The 13,137-nt window shown below is 36.9% G+C and overlaps 1 protein-coding gene across 1 annotated transcript in view; it reads right to left on the reverse strand.

The window, feature by feature from the left end:
- The window catches only part of LOC104685832 (dynein heavy chain 5, axonemal-like), a 147,599-nt gene that overhangs the window by 117,650 nt on the left and 16,812 nt on the right, over positions 1-13,137 (reverse strand). Inside the window, exons 15-27 of the mRNA XM_019282583.3 lie at positions 12,961-13,050; positions 12,415-12,570; positions 11,312-11,451; positions 9,731-9,882; positions 7,577-7,784; positions 6,817-6,904; positions 6,577-6,700; positions 6,298-6,461; positions 5,069-5,161; positions 3,758-3,961; positions 1,820-1,900; positions 1,333-1,737; positions 1,073-1,191 (exon numbers count right to left, since the gene is read on the reverse strand). Coding sequence (XP_019138128.3) covers positions 1,073-1,191; positions 1,333-1,737; positions 1,820-1,900; positions 3,758-3,961; positions 5,069-5,161; positions 6,298-6,461; positions 6,577-6,700; positions 6,817-6,904; positions 7,577-7,784; positions 9,731-9,882; positions 11,312-11,451; positions 12,415-12,570; positions 12,961-13,050 — 2,024 coding nt within the window. The remainder of the gene's footprint in view (positions 1-1,072; positions 1,192-1,332; positions 1,738-1,819; positions 1,901-3,757; positions 3,962-5,068; positions 5,162-6,297; positions 6,462-6,576; positions 6,701-6,816; positions 6,905-7,576; positions 7,785-9,730; positions 9,883-11,311; positions 11,452-12,414; positions 12,571-12,960; positions 13,051-13,137) is intronic.

Consider the following 13,137-nt stretch of genomic DNA (forward strand, 5'->3'; position numbering starts at 1 on the left):
GTGGAGCAGGCTGGCTGCTTGGAAAGGAAAATGGGACCAGGAGATGAAAGTGGAAACACAGTCAGCAAAGGCAGCCAAGGCAGGATCCCATAGAACCTGAGCAGGAAAAGCAGGGCCCTCGGGGTTGTGATCAGGTTCAAATGATAGTCCAGGTCTTTAGACAAGTCCACACAGTAATCACACAGGACCAAGGTCAAGCATGGAAGGTGAGTCAGTAAATCAGGGTCAGGGGCAGGTCTAGGGAAGGTAACCAGGATGAGACACAGTCCAGTGGGAACCGGGCTGCTCTGAGGTCAACCTCAGGAGTGAGTCTGTGCGTTGGGATCCATGTTCAGCTCAGCAGGGTCCATGGACAGGCACAGGCATAGCTCTGGCAGAGCTGGAGCTGCAGACAGGGACCAAGCAGTGAAGCCTCAATTCAAAAGCAGATCCCACAGGACGGGGTGTCAGCCTTGCTGAGGCCTCTCAGTAGTGCTGCCTAGGAGTCCTCTGTCACCAAAGCAAGAGGGAAGCCCTCAAAGGCTAGGTATTGTCCTAGAGCTGTAACAGACCACAGCGAGCCAAATCCTGTCTTTCTTTCCATGTTGCTACTGTAGTAGGAGTGTCCAACGAACCACACATATCTCACAATTTACATTTTCAAAAGTGATAAAGTAAGTTTAAAAGTAAGGTTGAGTAAGACTCAGTGAATTTAGAAATACCTAGAACTGGAATCTCCAATTACATCCAAGACACTGCTTTAATACTTACTGTTAAATCTCTCCTGAAGTGCTTTATTAAGACTCAAAAAAAGCACTTTACATTTTGATGTGGATTGAGAATTTGGTTTATTTTTTTTCCCCAACTTATTAACTCTTATGGAATTTCCCTGACTCCAGCACCGAAGTTACAGGAATGAATCTTTGACAGTAAGACTGCATGCTCATTTTATATTAATCTGAAATTAGGCCTTTTTTCAGATGTAATATATACAGTGATGCTGTGCTGTGTTTATTTTCTGAAGCCCTTTAGATACACCATTTTCAAACAATCACTAATGAAGCATAATTGCATTGCAACACAGGTCACCTACTTTTCATCATATTCTTTATAAAATCCTGCAGTATCAATCTGGAATTTTTGAATACCTCTCAGTAAATCTGTTTTCATGTCGGGCTGTACCTTCAGCAGCAAGTCCTCAACCTGTTGTGCCTATAGGCAAAGAGGAAAAAACAGGCACAAAAGAATGAAGGCAGGAAACAAAAAAATTAATTAGGAAAAGAGGTTTGGTCTATCATTTCAACACTAAGAGGGTTGATAATAATGATTTGAGAAATAATACAACTACAATACCTGTGTGTTTAGGTTCTTCCAGGCATAGGCCAATCCATCACCTCTTTCTGTATTTTCATCTTGAAAGAGCAGATTATATTTATGAAGCACAGAATAAGATTCTTCTATATGTCCAACTGTCCTGTCAATTTTAATCTCATTCTCTCGAATCTCCTTCAGTGCTTCCATTGCTTCCCGTACATCACCAAGGTTATGGATAGGTCTGCTTAACCTCTTGCTAACATTTTCGATGAATGAATAAATTTTGCCCACATCTGTGGCAGACTTTTTATTTAAAGATAATCCAAATGTTCTTTGTCTTGAGCGGCATTCCTGAATTAAAGCTATTTTCAATGACTCTGTTGCAACTTCCACTGATTGCAGTGCACAATGATTGGGCAGTTCTCTGATTTGCATTTCTAATTGCTAAGACAAATACAAGCTTTCAGCATTTAATTTCATTAAAATTTATCTCAACAGTTCATTTTTATTAAAGATAAATACTTACAGAAAAGTATCTGATTTGAGATTGGAATTCAGCCATTGTTGGTTTAGTATCTATAAATTCCTTCACTTTTTCTTCTGGATCCTACTTAAAAGAAGTTTATTTTCATTACTATTTAGCATTGGTATTATAACAACCTACAGGGCACACAGCTGCCTGATGTGTTACACAAACACAAAATGTTCCCTCTGTAAAAGAACTTAAAATATAAGCATCAGTTAGTATAAGGACAAATAACTTTACTTGATCTGCCTTACCTGACTCTTATTTTTTGTATAATAATCTTAAAGAACTTGAAATCTGTAACTCAAAAACTGACACAGATCAGAATATCCCTTATCCATCCAAATGTTACTACAAAATTTACAATGTAGCTGCTAAAATTTTGCTGGAAATATTTCCTTCCTAGTCTCCGTTCTGTCTGCAACCCCACAAAAGCAGTTCACATCCTCTAACAGGTATTTAAATGGGAGGAATTGTACTCAGTCATCTTCACTCTTCCTGAAACAGCATCTTCAAACTGCAGTTTCTAGGTACAGATGGCCTCCTGGCCATTTGAAGAAAACAGTTTGGCAGGGAAGGAGAGATCTAAGGGGAGAGAGGGCATTTAGCTTGTTAAAGATTGTTTATAGGCAATAGAGCACTGAGCATCTTTCCTTTTCATTAGGTAGGCCAGTCTCTGCAGAGGTGAGAAATCAATGTCACCAGTTCAACAAATGTGCAAGGTGCTCAGTTCAATTGCAGACAAATGATCTTCACCTGTCTCAGCAACGTTCCCCTGCAGTCTGCACTGTGAGATCCCTGAGAATCTCTTTGCACCTCTCTGGCCAATAATGAGTTACCAGTAACAGCTCCCAATGGTCCAAGAGAGATTATAAAGATGGGGGGAACAGTGCCAGCTCCTGAGGAATTTAGGTTTAAGGAGCAGGTTAATTGACTATTTTACAAGATTTTAATAAAAAAGAAACATCATTCTACTGCATCACCCAACCTGATTGTGTCTTGTCTGGGTGAAATGACACACTACCAATATGTGCTTAGCTCAAGCAGTATCTCAGCCAAACTGAGCATTAAGCTTTGGAACCTCAGAAGCCATGAAGATGTGAAAATGCCCTCTCTCAGCCTGGACAGAAGAGTCAGCTGTTTGAACGGAGTCACTTAAGGGTTGATTTAGGAAAGGGAAGCTAAAAATAGGGAGCAGTTACAACGATAGGATTACTCCTGTTTTGATTGCTTGTTTCTTGGCCTGATTAAAGCACCTTTGATAGGTAAGACCTATCTTAGGTAAGATCAAAGTTGTCCATTCACAGAGTTGAATTTCACTAGTCAGAATGTACACAAAGTTTTATTTCATGATGAATCTCTTGACAAAACACTCCTCAGAGCTTTACCATCTATGTGACTAGACCCACTTCCTAATGAAGATAACTCCATCAGCCCAGATTCACTTCAGCTTTTGAATCCTTATTGCTGAAAGATTTCCTAGATATAGGTTATCCCTTTTTTTGTGAAAAAATAGAAAAGAATATTTCAGCAGTGGTTGCTTGAGAAGAACTGGTCAGTTTAATACTCAGGAATAGCTTTGTAGTCTCCAATTTCTAAGAGACTGCTCCACTATTCTTTTTCATAACACATGCAGACAAGATGCTGTGAAAAAGATGTATGAGCATTTGAAAGCATAAGCTTGTTTATATTCTAAATTAAATTCTAAATTTAATTCTTTTGCGTTCTTCCGCTTGCTTTCTTAGATGCTTTAATTGGTAAAGATTTGCAGGTTCTTGTCAACATAAGAGCAGACAGAGGAATTACAGGTGTATGGATTCTACCATGAAACCAATGATTTCTACTGAGCACAGATTCCTTATGCAACCAATAACTTTTTTTAAAAAACTATTTAGATTTTATAACACAGCAACATATTATATTAAGCATGCAGTTAACCTTGTTCCAGATGTCTGAAAATTCAGAAAAGGTCTTCAGAAGACTCAGTGCTTCAGTTTTAAGAGACAAAATAATTGTATTTAGTTGGATCACCACTTTGTTTACATCCTTATGTTCGATGATCTGCTTGTCTAAAGGTTTCAGCGCCACCATCCTGGTGAGTTTGTTCTCATCACCTATCTCTAAAGCAACAGCTTGTTCAACCTGGTATAAATTAAACAAGAGAAAAGAAATACATCCACTACTTTGTTTGTAGTTTTGTTTCTATTTTTAAATCATGGAATGTTCAGTGATGCTCAAATAATAACTACTCCTAGGAACAGACAGAAAGTGCAGAGAAGCATCCACAGGGACACTCCCTGTTCTCAGCTTGGATTTTTACAGAGCTTTTACAGAGATTAATCATCTCTGAATTACATCAGTCAAATATGCACCACATAAAAGTACAATTGTGCTGTTCTCTCCTACACAACTGCTAAGATCTTTCTGCCTTCTTCTGTGTAGAATTACAATCTATACCCATTCTTGGCTGTAGGAAGTTCTGGAGGAAGTGGAGGGTTGGCTGCTTGGAAATAAGCAAACATTCTGCTTGACAAAACAGAGTTTAGTCCACATTCTCCTAGTTCTTTTTTTCTTTAATCTTAATTATTATTTATTTGCAGGACTTGAATGTGGGTTTTTTCACTGAAATGAGCTGATCTGTTTTTCATGTCATATCAACAAAATAAAATATTTTTACCAAGACACTTTTCAGCACAGACCTACATGCATATGTGCATATGCTGTTCCCAGATGAGACAATTAAGGCCATATGATTACCAGTACTGTGCATTTTTGTCCTTTAACAAATTTCAGTTTCTATCTAAACCTCAGACCTTCCCAAGGTTTTAGTGCTAATTTTGATGCCAGTTAAAATATTTTACTGTATGAACTGTAGTATTATAGGTGCCATATGAAGGCTTGCAGTTTAACTTAAAAGAGTTGTTGCCTGGGAAGAGCGATAATAATGTATATTCAGCTGTTAGTACTTACAGATAGTGTTGGTTCTACACTATCATCATCATACTTGAACAGTATACTTAAAATATTCTTTTAAAGCAACTTTTGATTTTAATATTAGAAACTACCAAACATAAGATTTATGAACTATTACTCTTACGTTTTATTACTCAGCATAGAGATTAAAAACTAGGCTTTGACTCACAGGAAGATCCACAAAGTAACAAGTGGAAGTATTGGTACAGAATATAATCTTAAGAAATGTTAACCAAAATACCACATCTTTTTAAATAATCAAAATGAAATACTCACCTGCTGCTGTTTATGATGTAAGTAAGCAAATTTCCACAGGGGAATATCTTTGGCTATTGACAGTATGATCTTTACTGCTTTGTTTACAACACTCTGAAAAAAGCAAAACATTCACCTTGAGCTCACAGAGATATTATGTGAGTGGGGGATGATCCTCCAAACAATACCAAGGTTGAAAAATTATACCTTTATCTTTAAAGGAAATATTCTAAATAAGCATGACATAGGATCACCCAAAACCACATTTTGTAAGGAGAAAGAGTAGTCCATGAAGTTTTATCACAGTCCTTCCAACTTTATGTGATTTTCAGACAAGAACATAAGAGGCCTTTATGAACAGTAATCATGAATCATTGGGGATTATAACTTAGTTATGGTACTACTTCCCTTAAAAACTGTTATAAACATTGTTATGAGGTATTAATGATAGTTTTCATGTTCACGCTGGAATGCTTGAATACATTTGTCTGAATTTGTGATGGTATAGTCTATAACCTATACAGGCAGCTACATAAATTTTCAGATGACTGTTTCTATGTAGGCTATTTTAAAATCACACTTGTGGCCTGATTTCTTACTGACAACACTGTGAAGTCTGCACATGAAACTTGAGAACTAATTCAACTACTGATTTTGACAGTCACCATGCTAAGTGAAAAGTCCACAAATCAACACCATAAACAACTAATACTCTGTGAATAATTTCAGACATCATAGGATATTGGAAATATATGTGTACAAATATTGCAGAATTAGTGTAAGTTTTAAAAAGTGTTTAAATTTTTCCACACTTTAGGGCTTCAGGCTGGTAATATTCTTCTTTACATTTCACTACTGTTGAGTGCTGATTTATGAATGACACTTTAAACAGATTTTATGTTCTGAAAGTTTAAAGAGACTAGGAAGTCAATCAGGCTGTATTGATGGCATTCATTTTTACTTCTTCACTCATTTTGAAATGTTTGCCTCTAAGGAGAGGTTTGTGATTTACTGAGTTACTGAGATTTGAGAAAAACAGTTCTTTCTTATGCAGTTCCTGCATAACAAACCTGATCCATGGCTTCATGTCCTTAGCATCCAGTGGCATCATGAACTCAAGTGACTTTTTACTTTTTCTTCCCCTTCCTTTTAGTTCTTATACCAGAACTAAACTTGCATATATTGTTTTAAAACAATGCATTTATAAACATTTTATCATAAATGACTGATATGTGCAATCATTTTGTTACCTGAATATCTTCAAGACTTGGTCTCAAAACAATATTTGGAATAGCCAGTTGAACTTCAGCTTTGAACAAAGGAACCCTGTGTGCCTCTACAAACTTAGTTGTCTGATATCTGGAGTCAATAACATGCAATCGATGTCTTAAAGACTCTAAAGAAATCTTCGTGCCTAAATAAATGTAATATTCAAGTGAGGATTATTTTTTACCACAATAAGCTTGAGGGGAAAAAAATCTTTACATTTTATTAAAAAAATTAACCATATCTGAAAAAGACAAACTCACATCTGATCAAACAGTCAGTATTCTTCTGACAAAGCTGTCCCATCAGGTTATAGTAGCTACAGGACAGACATTCTTGGCAGCGTGTTTTCTGCTTCATGTCAAGATGTGTACAGGCGAAGGAATCCTGAAGAGTGAAAGGAAAATTCTGAGGAAAACAATCATATTATCCAGCATATAAATTAAATATCAAGTATCTGACTAGGTTGTAAAAGGCTACTTTTTACATTGTAGAGGTCTTACCTCCAGAGTTCTTCCAGCATCTGCTTTCAGACTGTGCTCAAGAATACCTATAAGTTCATACACAGAGCATTCCACCTGTTGGCTCTGCCTACAAAAACAACCTTACAGTCACCCATGGGGAATCAAACATAAGGAATACCCTTTGTCATTTCCCAGGCACACACCCCCAGTCCCACTGCACTTATGTGCAGGGAAATGCCCTTTCAATGTTTTTCAGTTTGTTCCCATTGCTTGGGCATACAAAGATTTTAAGATATTAAAACATGCTGACTAACAAGAAACCCATTTGTCAGATCCTATTATAGCTGAGTCAACTGGACTTCATACTAATTTTTTTAAAAAAGCTTTTTTTCCAGCTATAGCTAATAAAACAGGTTTATCATGACGAGGCAGTAAGATAATCTGTGAAATCAGAAAGTAAAATAAAAGCAAAAGAAGTATTAAGAAACAAGCAATTAACATGTGGATGAGATTTCAAGTCCTATCCATCTCCATTTTTCTTGCTACTTGTCAGAATAGTATACGAAAAATTTAAGAAATGCTAAATAAATGCTAAATGCTAAATACCGTGCTATTTCACAGCTGCTGTGTTCAAGATACTTTGTCGCTTCTCCCCAGCATCCTAAGACTATCACTTTGCTCTAGACTACTACTCTGTTACAATAACATTTTAAAAGTAAAATCTCTATGCATACAAAAGTAGTAAGTAAAGAAACCTTCCCAAAAATGGCCTTCAAGTCTGTGCAATTAAGAAACCTACTGAGACAGTTTGGAAGCAGTAGAGATAGCAAGATTTTCTATTTGTTCCAAGAATGAAGTCACATCTATAGGTTTGTCTTCTGGCAAAATTATCAGAGCAGTGTTTGACATGTCCTTCAGAATTCTTTCAATTCTGCATTCCAGGGTATCAGATGCTGCTTTGACTGCATAGTCCAACTCCCTCAGGGTTCTGTAAATATTCTGAATAACTAAACAAGGATAACAAAATAAAAACAAGTCAATGCAAAACACAGACCTCTTCAGTCTCATCTCCCCTTCCTCCCACTCACCTCTGCCTCCTCCCAGGTATTACAATAAAATCAGGATTTAATGGCAGTGAAATATGAAATGAAAGCCTGAAACATGATGGACTTGCTGTACTTTTGAATCTTTAAGTTAAACTGTTTTATAATAAATAGAACAATATACTTCAAAATATCTCTTCTTTTTGGTAACAACATTGTAATGAAAAGGATCAACAAAATAGAACAGAAAACAGAGAGGACACAAGTGCCCAAAAATTATTTTGGTCCTCCTACATACACACGCACCAAAACACAGTACTTTTGTAATTTTAATTAACTTACAAATTAAACGGCTAAAATTCCCCCAGTCAAGACTACAACCGTGTTAAACCATTAGATTTCTTCTTTCATATGTATGACCTAATTTGGAAAGAGATAAACTGACTGCTTTAACAAATGTGTTTATTAAATGAAAGGTAAAATTGACTGTTTCTGAATAGACTGGAAAAATTCTTTCCCTTTCGTATTTCCATTGCAAAATATAAAATACATCACCTGATGTCCTCTGTCACTTTTACTACCATAAGGTATTACATATATGTTTCTACTGTATGTAGAAAGAAATCACTACGATATCTAAGGCACAGATATTTGGTTCTTGTGCTCTGGTCAGGCAAAGGTCAAGTAAAGCTGAAAGGTGACCAGCCCTGCCTTAAGCACTGGTCAGAACCCCGTGAACCACTGCCACATGGCAGAGTCATAAATGAACAGCTGCACAAACCTGTGCCACATTTCACTTTCATATTTAGACTGTACCTGTTCTTGTTTATATTGCTACTTTTCCTTTGGAAGAAGAAAAGGGAAAGCCTAACAGCAATCAACCTCAACTGAAAACTAATTTACAAGCATGAGTTATTGTTTTCCCATGAAACTGCAACATAAAAGTCTTGGTGATGGTTTTATATATGCCCATTTCAACAACACTTTAACAACAGTTAATCAATTTTATGCTGTATTTGATAGGGTTAAGGTTGTGTCTTACTGGTTGGGTGGAAAATCTCAGTGCCTAATAAAAAAAATGTTTTCTTGGAAAAAAATTAGGATTTGGGCAAAACCTCCAACCTTGATTTCAGACATGTCACTTCTAGAAGTGTTCAGCATAAGTTATGAAGATTTTTTTATAGAAAAGGTATTATCAAAACACCCATGGCTGTTCTCTTGTCACACATTCTTGTAGCAGTTGGGCTAAAATTATCCACCTAAAGTGAAGAGGTCAGTCCACAAAAGTGGGGTATGCCCAGCCTCTGCCCTGGAGGGAGGCCTGCTGAGATAGGGAGATTGCACAACCTCCCAGCAGAATCCCCCTGGAAAAGGCAGCCACCTTTCAGTTACGGTGAGAGAGGACACAGACCCATGATCCTCTTGGAGAACCTATGCAGATCCTTTGTAACCCATTGGCTTTTACCCTCTCACACCGACCCCTGTACCCCTATAAGACCTAGCCCTCTGTCCCTGTGAGACTAGAGTGCTCATCCCTGGCCTCCCCTTCGCGGGGTGCGGACCAATAAAGCTGCCCCATGCAGAACTGCTATATGGGTCCCTTCATCTCTCTCCTCCTGGTCAGGCCTGGAGATTGCCTCGAAGAGCAAAGAGCTGAAATCATGAGCTGATTATCACCAAAGAGCTGACAGCCTCTCTGCAAAGGCACTCCGGTGCCTGAGAGAAAACTACATGGGCTCCGGGAAGATGGTTCTTCGCAGGACCATCTCTCCAGACTGGTTACGGTTTCCTGGGTCTGAGCTACAGACCCCACACCAGCTGCCTCACACAAACACATTTTTCACAGAGAAATAAAAATGAATGCAGGCATCTCAGAGTATGAACAGCTCACCACTTCTCCTACTACCTACATTTATAAATGTTCAGAGAAGTCCATGACAGCTGTATCAGGCCCGGAGTAAGGGCATCCTCAATTTGTCCTATGAATGGCTTCATCAGTGGTTTCAGCACATCAGGGATCCTATTCAGATGTTCCTTATAACTGATCAGCAGGTTCTGGAGTCTGAAACATGCAATCATGCTTATAATGTGCTTCATTCAGATATTTGAAACACACAGAATTTTGGACACATTTTCTGTTAGTAAGATTTGCAAGTTCTGATCTCATCTTAAAAACATGAACCTTTCCCAGCTCTTCCTAACACCAACCAGGCCTCTTTGTCCTTACCAACAGGAGAACCAGACTGAAGAAATAAGTACCTCCAGCAAAGTGACTGTGATCAATTTAGAGAATTTTTCTCCCAAGAAAAATTAACTTCAATTTAAAAAAAATATAGAAACAGGAAATTGAAAACATGGCATTTTTGTGCCCTTCTTCCCATCTCACATGACATAGCATGAAATGACACTTCTTCTAAGAAAAATCACGTACAAACCACTTAGAACCCCAAATCCCAAAGAAAAAGAGCCCAAAGTCTGAATCAAGGCTTACCAGTATAGCTCCATGAAAATAGAGCTACTCAAAGAAACTGCGTAAACAAGAATTAGAAGCAAAGATAATTCAAAGGTCAGATACATAATGGGTTTGGATTTCTTTTTTATTGCAAACATTATCTGTACTTTTTTTCCCTGTTGGATGGTAAAATCTGGGGCTGTTGCTTTTTGGAGGTCTGTAACACACAGAAGTTTGTCTTGCACATTAAAAATTTATGGTTAATTGTCCTTAAACACTCCACAGAAAATCAATGAAAAACGTTGCATTGTAAGAGTGAAACTGTGAAAACTAACTTTAACAGAAAAAGGGAGGAGAGACTGAAGTACTTATGAAATTCTTTAAATTTCATCCCTTTTTGTCCAATTCTAATTAAGAACTAAAGAACACTCCTCACAAAACATTGCTTTTTTAAGACTGAACATCCCTGTTTAGAGAGTTCTAGAATTAACCATCAGCATCCCTGAGAATAAAAGAACTCTTGCAGCAGAGATTTGGACTGTTACAAGAAACAGAAAGAAATTCTTTTAAATCAACAAAAGTGATTTTAGGTATTCAACATGAGAGACCAAGTTATAACTTAAGCGATGTATTACCTATACATGTGTTTGGACAGTGCTGTAATCAAGTGGTAAATTCCAGCTTAGTTTTCTAAGAGGAAAAAATCTTATGTTAGGTGTAATGTTTTGCAGTGTAATTGCTATATTAGAGTGCACAGATGCACTCTGGTACTAATAATAGCAGCACCTAAGAGCTCCACTTTACAGCAGCTGTTGAAGTAACAAAACAAAAACATCTAGGCGTTTCCAAGCAATGAGATATGTGTGTAAATAGGAACAACTGCATGTTAATATGCAAATACAGAGGAAAGCAACTAAAATTCAATTAAACTCCATCAAAGAGAAAAATTATAATAAATCAAAAGCAATATATGCAACAGACTCAAAGGTAGGGATTCCCATTTGCAGATGAGAAACAAATCCAGAAAGTGTTCACTCACTCCCTTTGATGTCTTTTGATCTGTTCTTCAGCTGCACACAAGACAAGGACAACATTTGGAACTTCAAAATGCATTTTTCTCAGGTATTTTGTCTCATAAAGTACTTCCAGGACCATTGGGTCTAAGTTTACAAATAATTCCTTCATGTAGAGTGAAAAAAAGAAATAGAAAATAAGACACTAGTTTGGTAGTTAAATGTAGTGTGCTATAACTGGATCATAAAAAGAGATGAAGATGACTGGAGAGAATTTGTAAGAGATACCCATGTTTCTTCTCCAACCTCCCCTACAAGTATATGGGCTTCCCAAAGTATTAATCAGCCAATATCTTACACTGATTTCAATTTCTTGTGACTCCTTCCCTATGCCCTAAGCACTTGGCTCCCATGACATCCTAAGTTTAATTCTTGTTAATTCTTGTTCTGCAGTTGTATTCTCTGGAAGCTAATTTGCCTTTTCATCTCAGTTTCTCCATCAGTAACTAGGGAGAAATATTGTGAAGGATAATCTCTACACTTTTGGGGGCACTAAATGTTATTAAGATGCTACATAAATTTGAAAACTATGTTCTAGTTGTCTATTATGGAATCATTAGTACAAAAAATGCCACATTTTAACCATGCACTACATTTTTTCTGCACTACAGCAGAAAAAAAAAAAATCTGTGAAGTAAGACTTTCTGCCTCAGCAGTTTTGAAAGCAAATTAATGAATTATTGCAATATATTCAACACAGTGATACTGATCACTGCAGAAAAGACCATGATCTAACAAAAAATTCCTTCCTCAACTAAAATTTTGGTTAACATAGAAAACAAACAAGGAAAAAATATCTAGAGAATGTAGATAAGTCAGTAGTAGATATGTATTTGCTGGACACTGCCTCTTTTACACCCTGAATAAGACAGAAACCTTATAAGAAAGAGACATTATGAGATGTATCATAAATATACACAAAAAGGAAAAAAAATTCCAACTCAAATAGCTCATTTTTTAACCCTATTAAGGTTATTTTAATTTTTTCTTGTCTATCAGTGATATGACCAAAGTAACATGTGTAATACTACATCATATAACAGTAATACAAAAAATAAATCATATTTACCTCGGTTTCTGGGTGCCTGACAAGTAAGGGAGCACACAGAGCATTCCTAGCCTGGTCAGCAAGCCTGCACCAGGCCCTATGATAAACAAGCTCAAATTCCAAAAGAACTGCAGCCATTTTATTGTAGTTCTTGACAACTTTTTTCATTTCCAGTGTCTGCAATTTAGGGGGGAAAAAAGTAAAAGCACCACTTAAACAATTCAATGAGTCTAATACAGTAGAAAGGCCCTCCATTAGGCTTTTCCTCTCAAAAATAGAAAGCTCTAAATTATGCTGTCTTAGAAATGAGGTAAGACACAGAAACACAGCAATATATTTAGGAATTCAATTATTAAGTAGTATTCAACCACTCTAACCAACATAACTCTTTTTCCTGATTTTTCCTCCCAATCTTGCCCATAGAACAAAGTCTATACTATGACCTATACAAGGCACTAATGGCCCAGTGAGAAAGAAAAGTGAGTGCAGAAGTATAAAAGTAAATCATGCATCTGTTAATAACATCCTTGAAAGCTTAGCACAAATCCTACTCTGCTAATTTCCAACCTTCAGAAGTGTGGTTTTCTTTTTAAGAAATGTCATTGGACGGTCAATTTTCCTGAATAACTGCTGAGCCCACATAATCTTCCCTGTTACCTAAAACACAGAAGATATGAGGTTATATTTTCATTAACTTAAAAACAGTCAAGAAGTAAAGTAATTTTTCTCTCTCCATTACTTCAT

This window comes from Corvus cornix, chromosome 2, assembly GCF_000738735.6.
Source record: "Corvus cornix cornix isolate S_Up_H32 chromosome 2, ASM73873v5, whole genome shotgun sequence".
Taxonomy (NCBI): domain Eukaryota; kingdom Metazoa; phylum Chordata; class Aves; order Passeriformes; family Corvidae; genus Corvus; species Corvus cornix.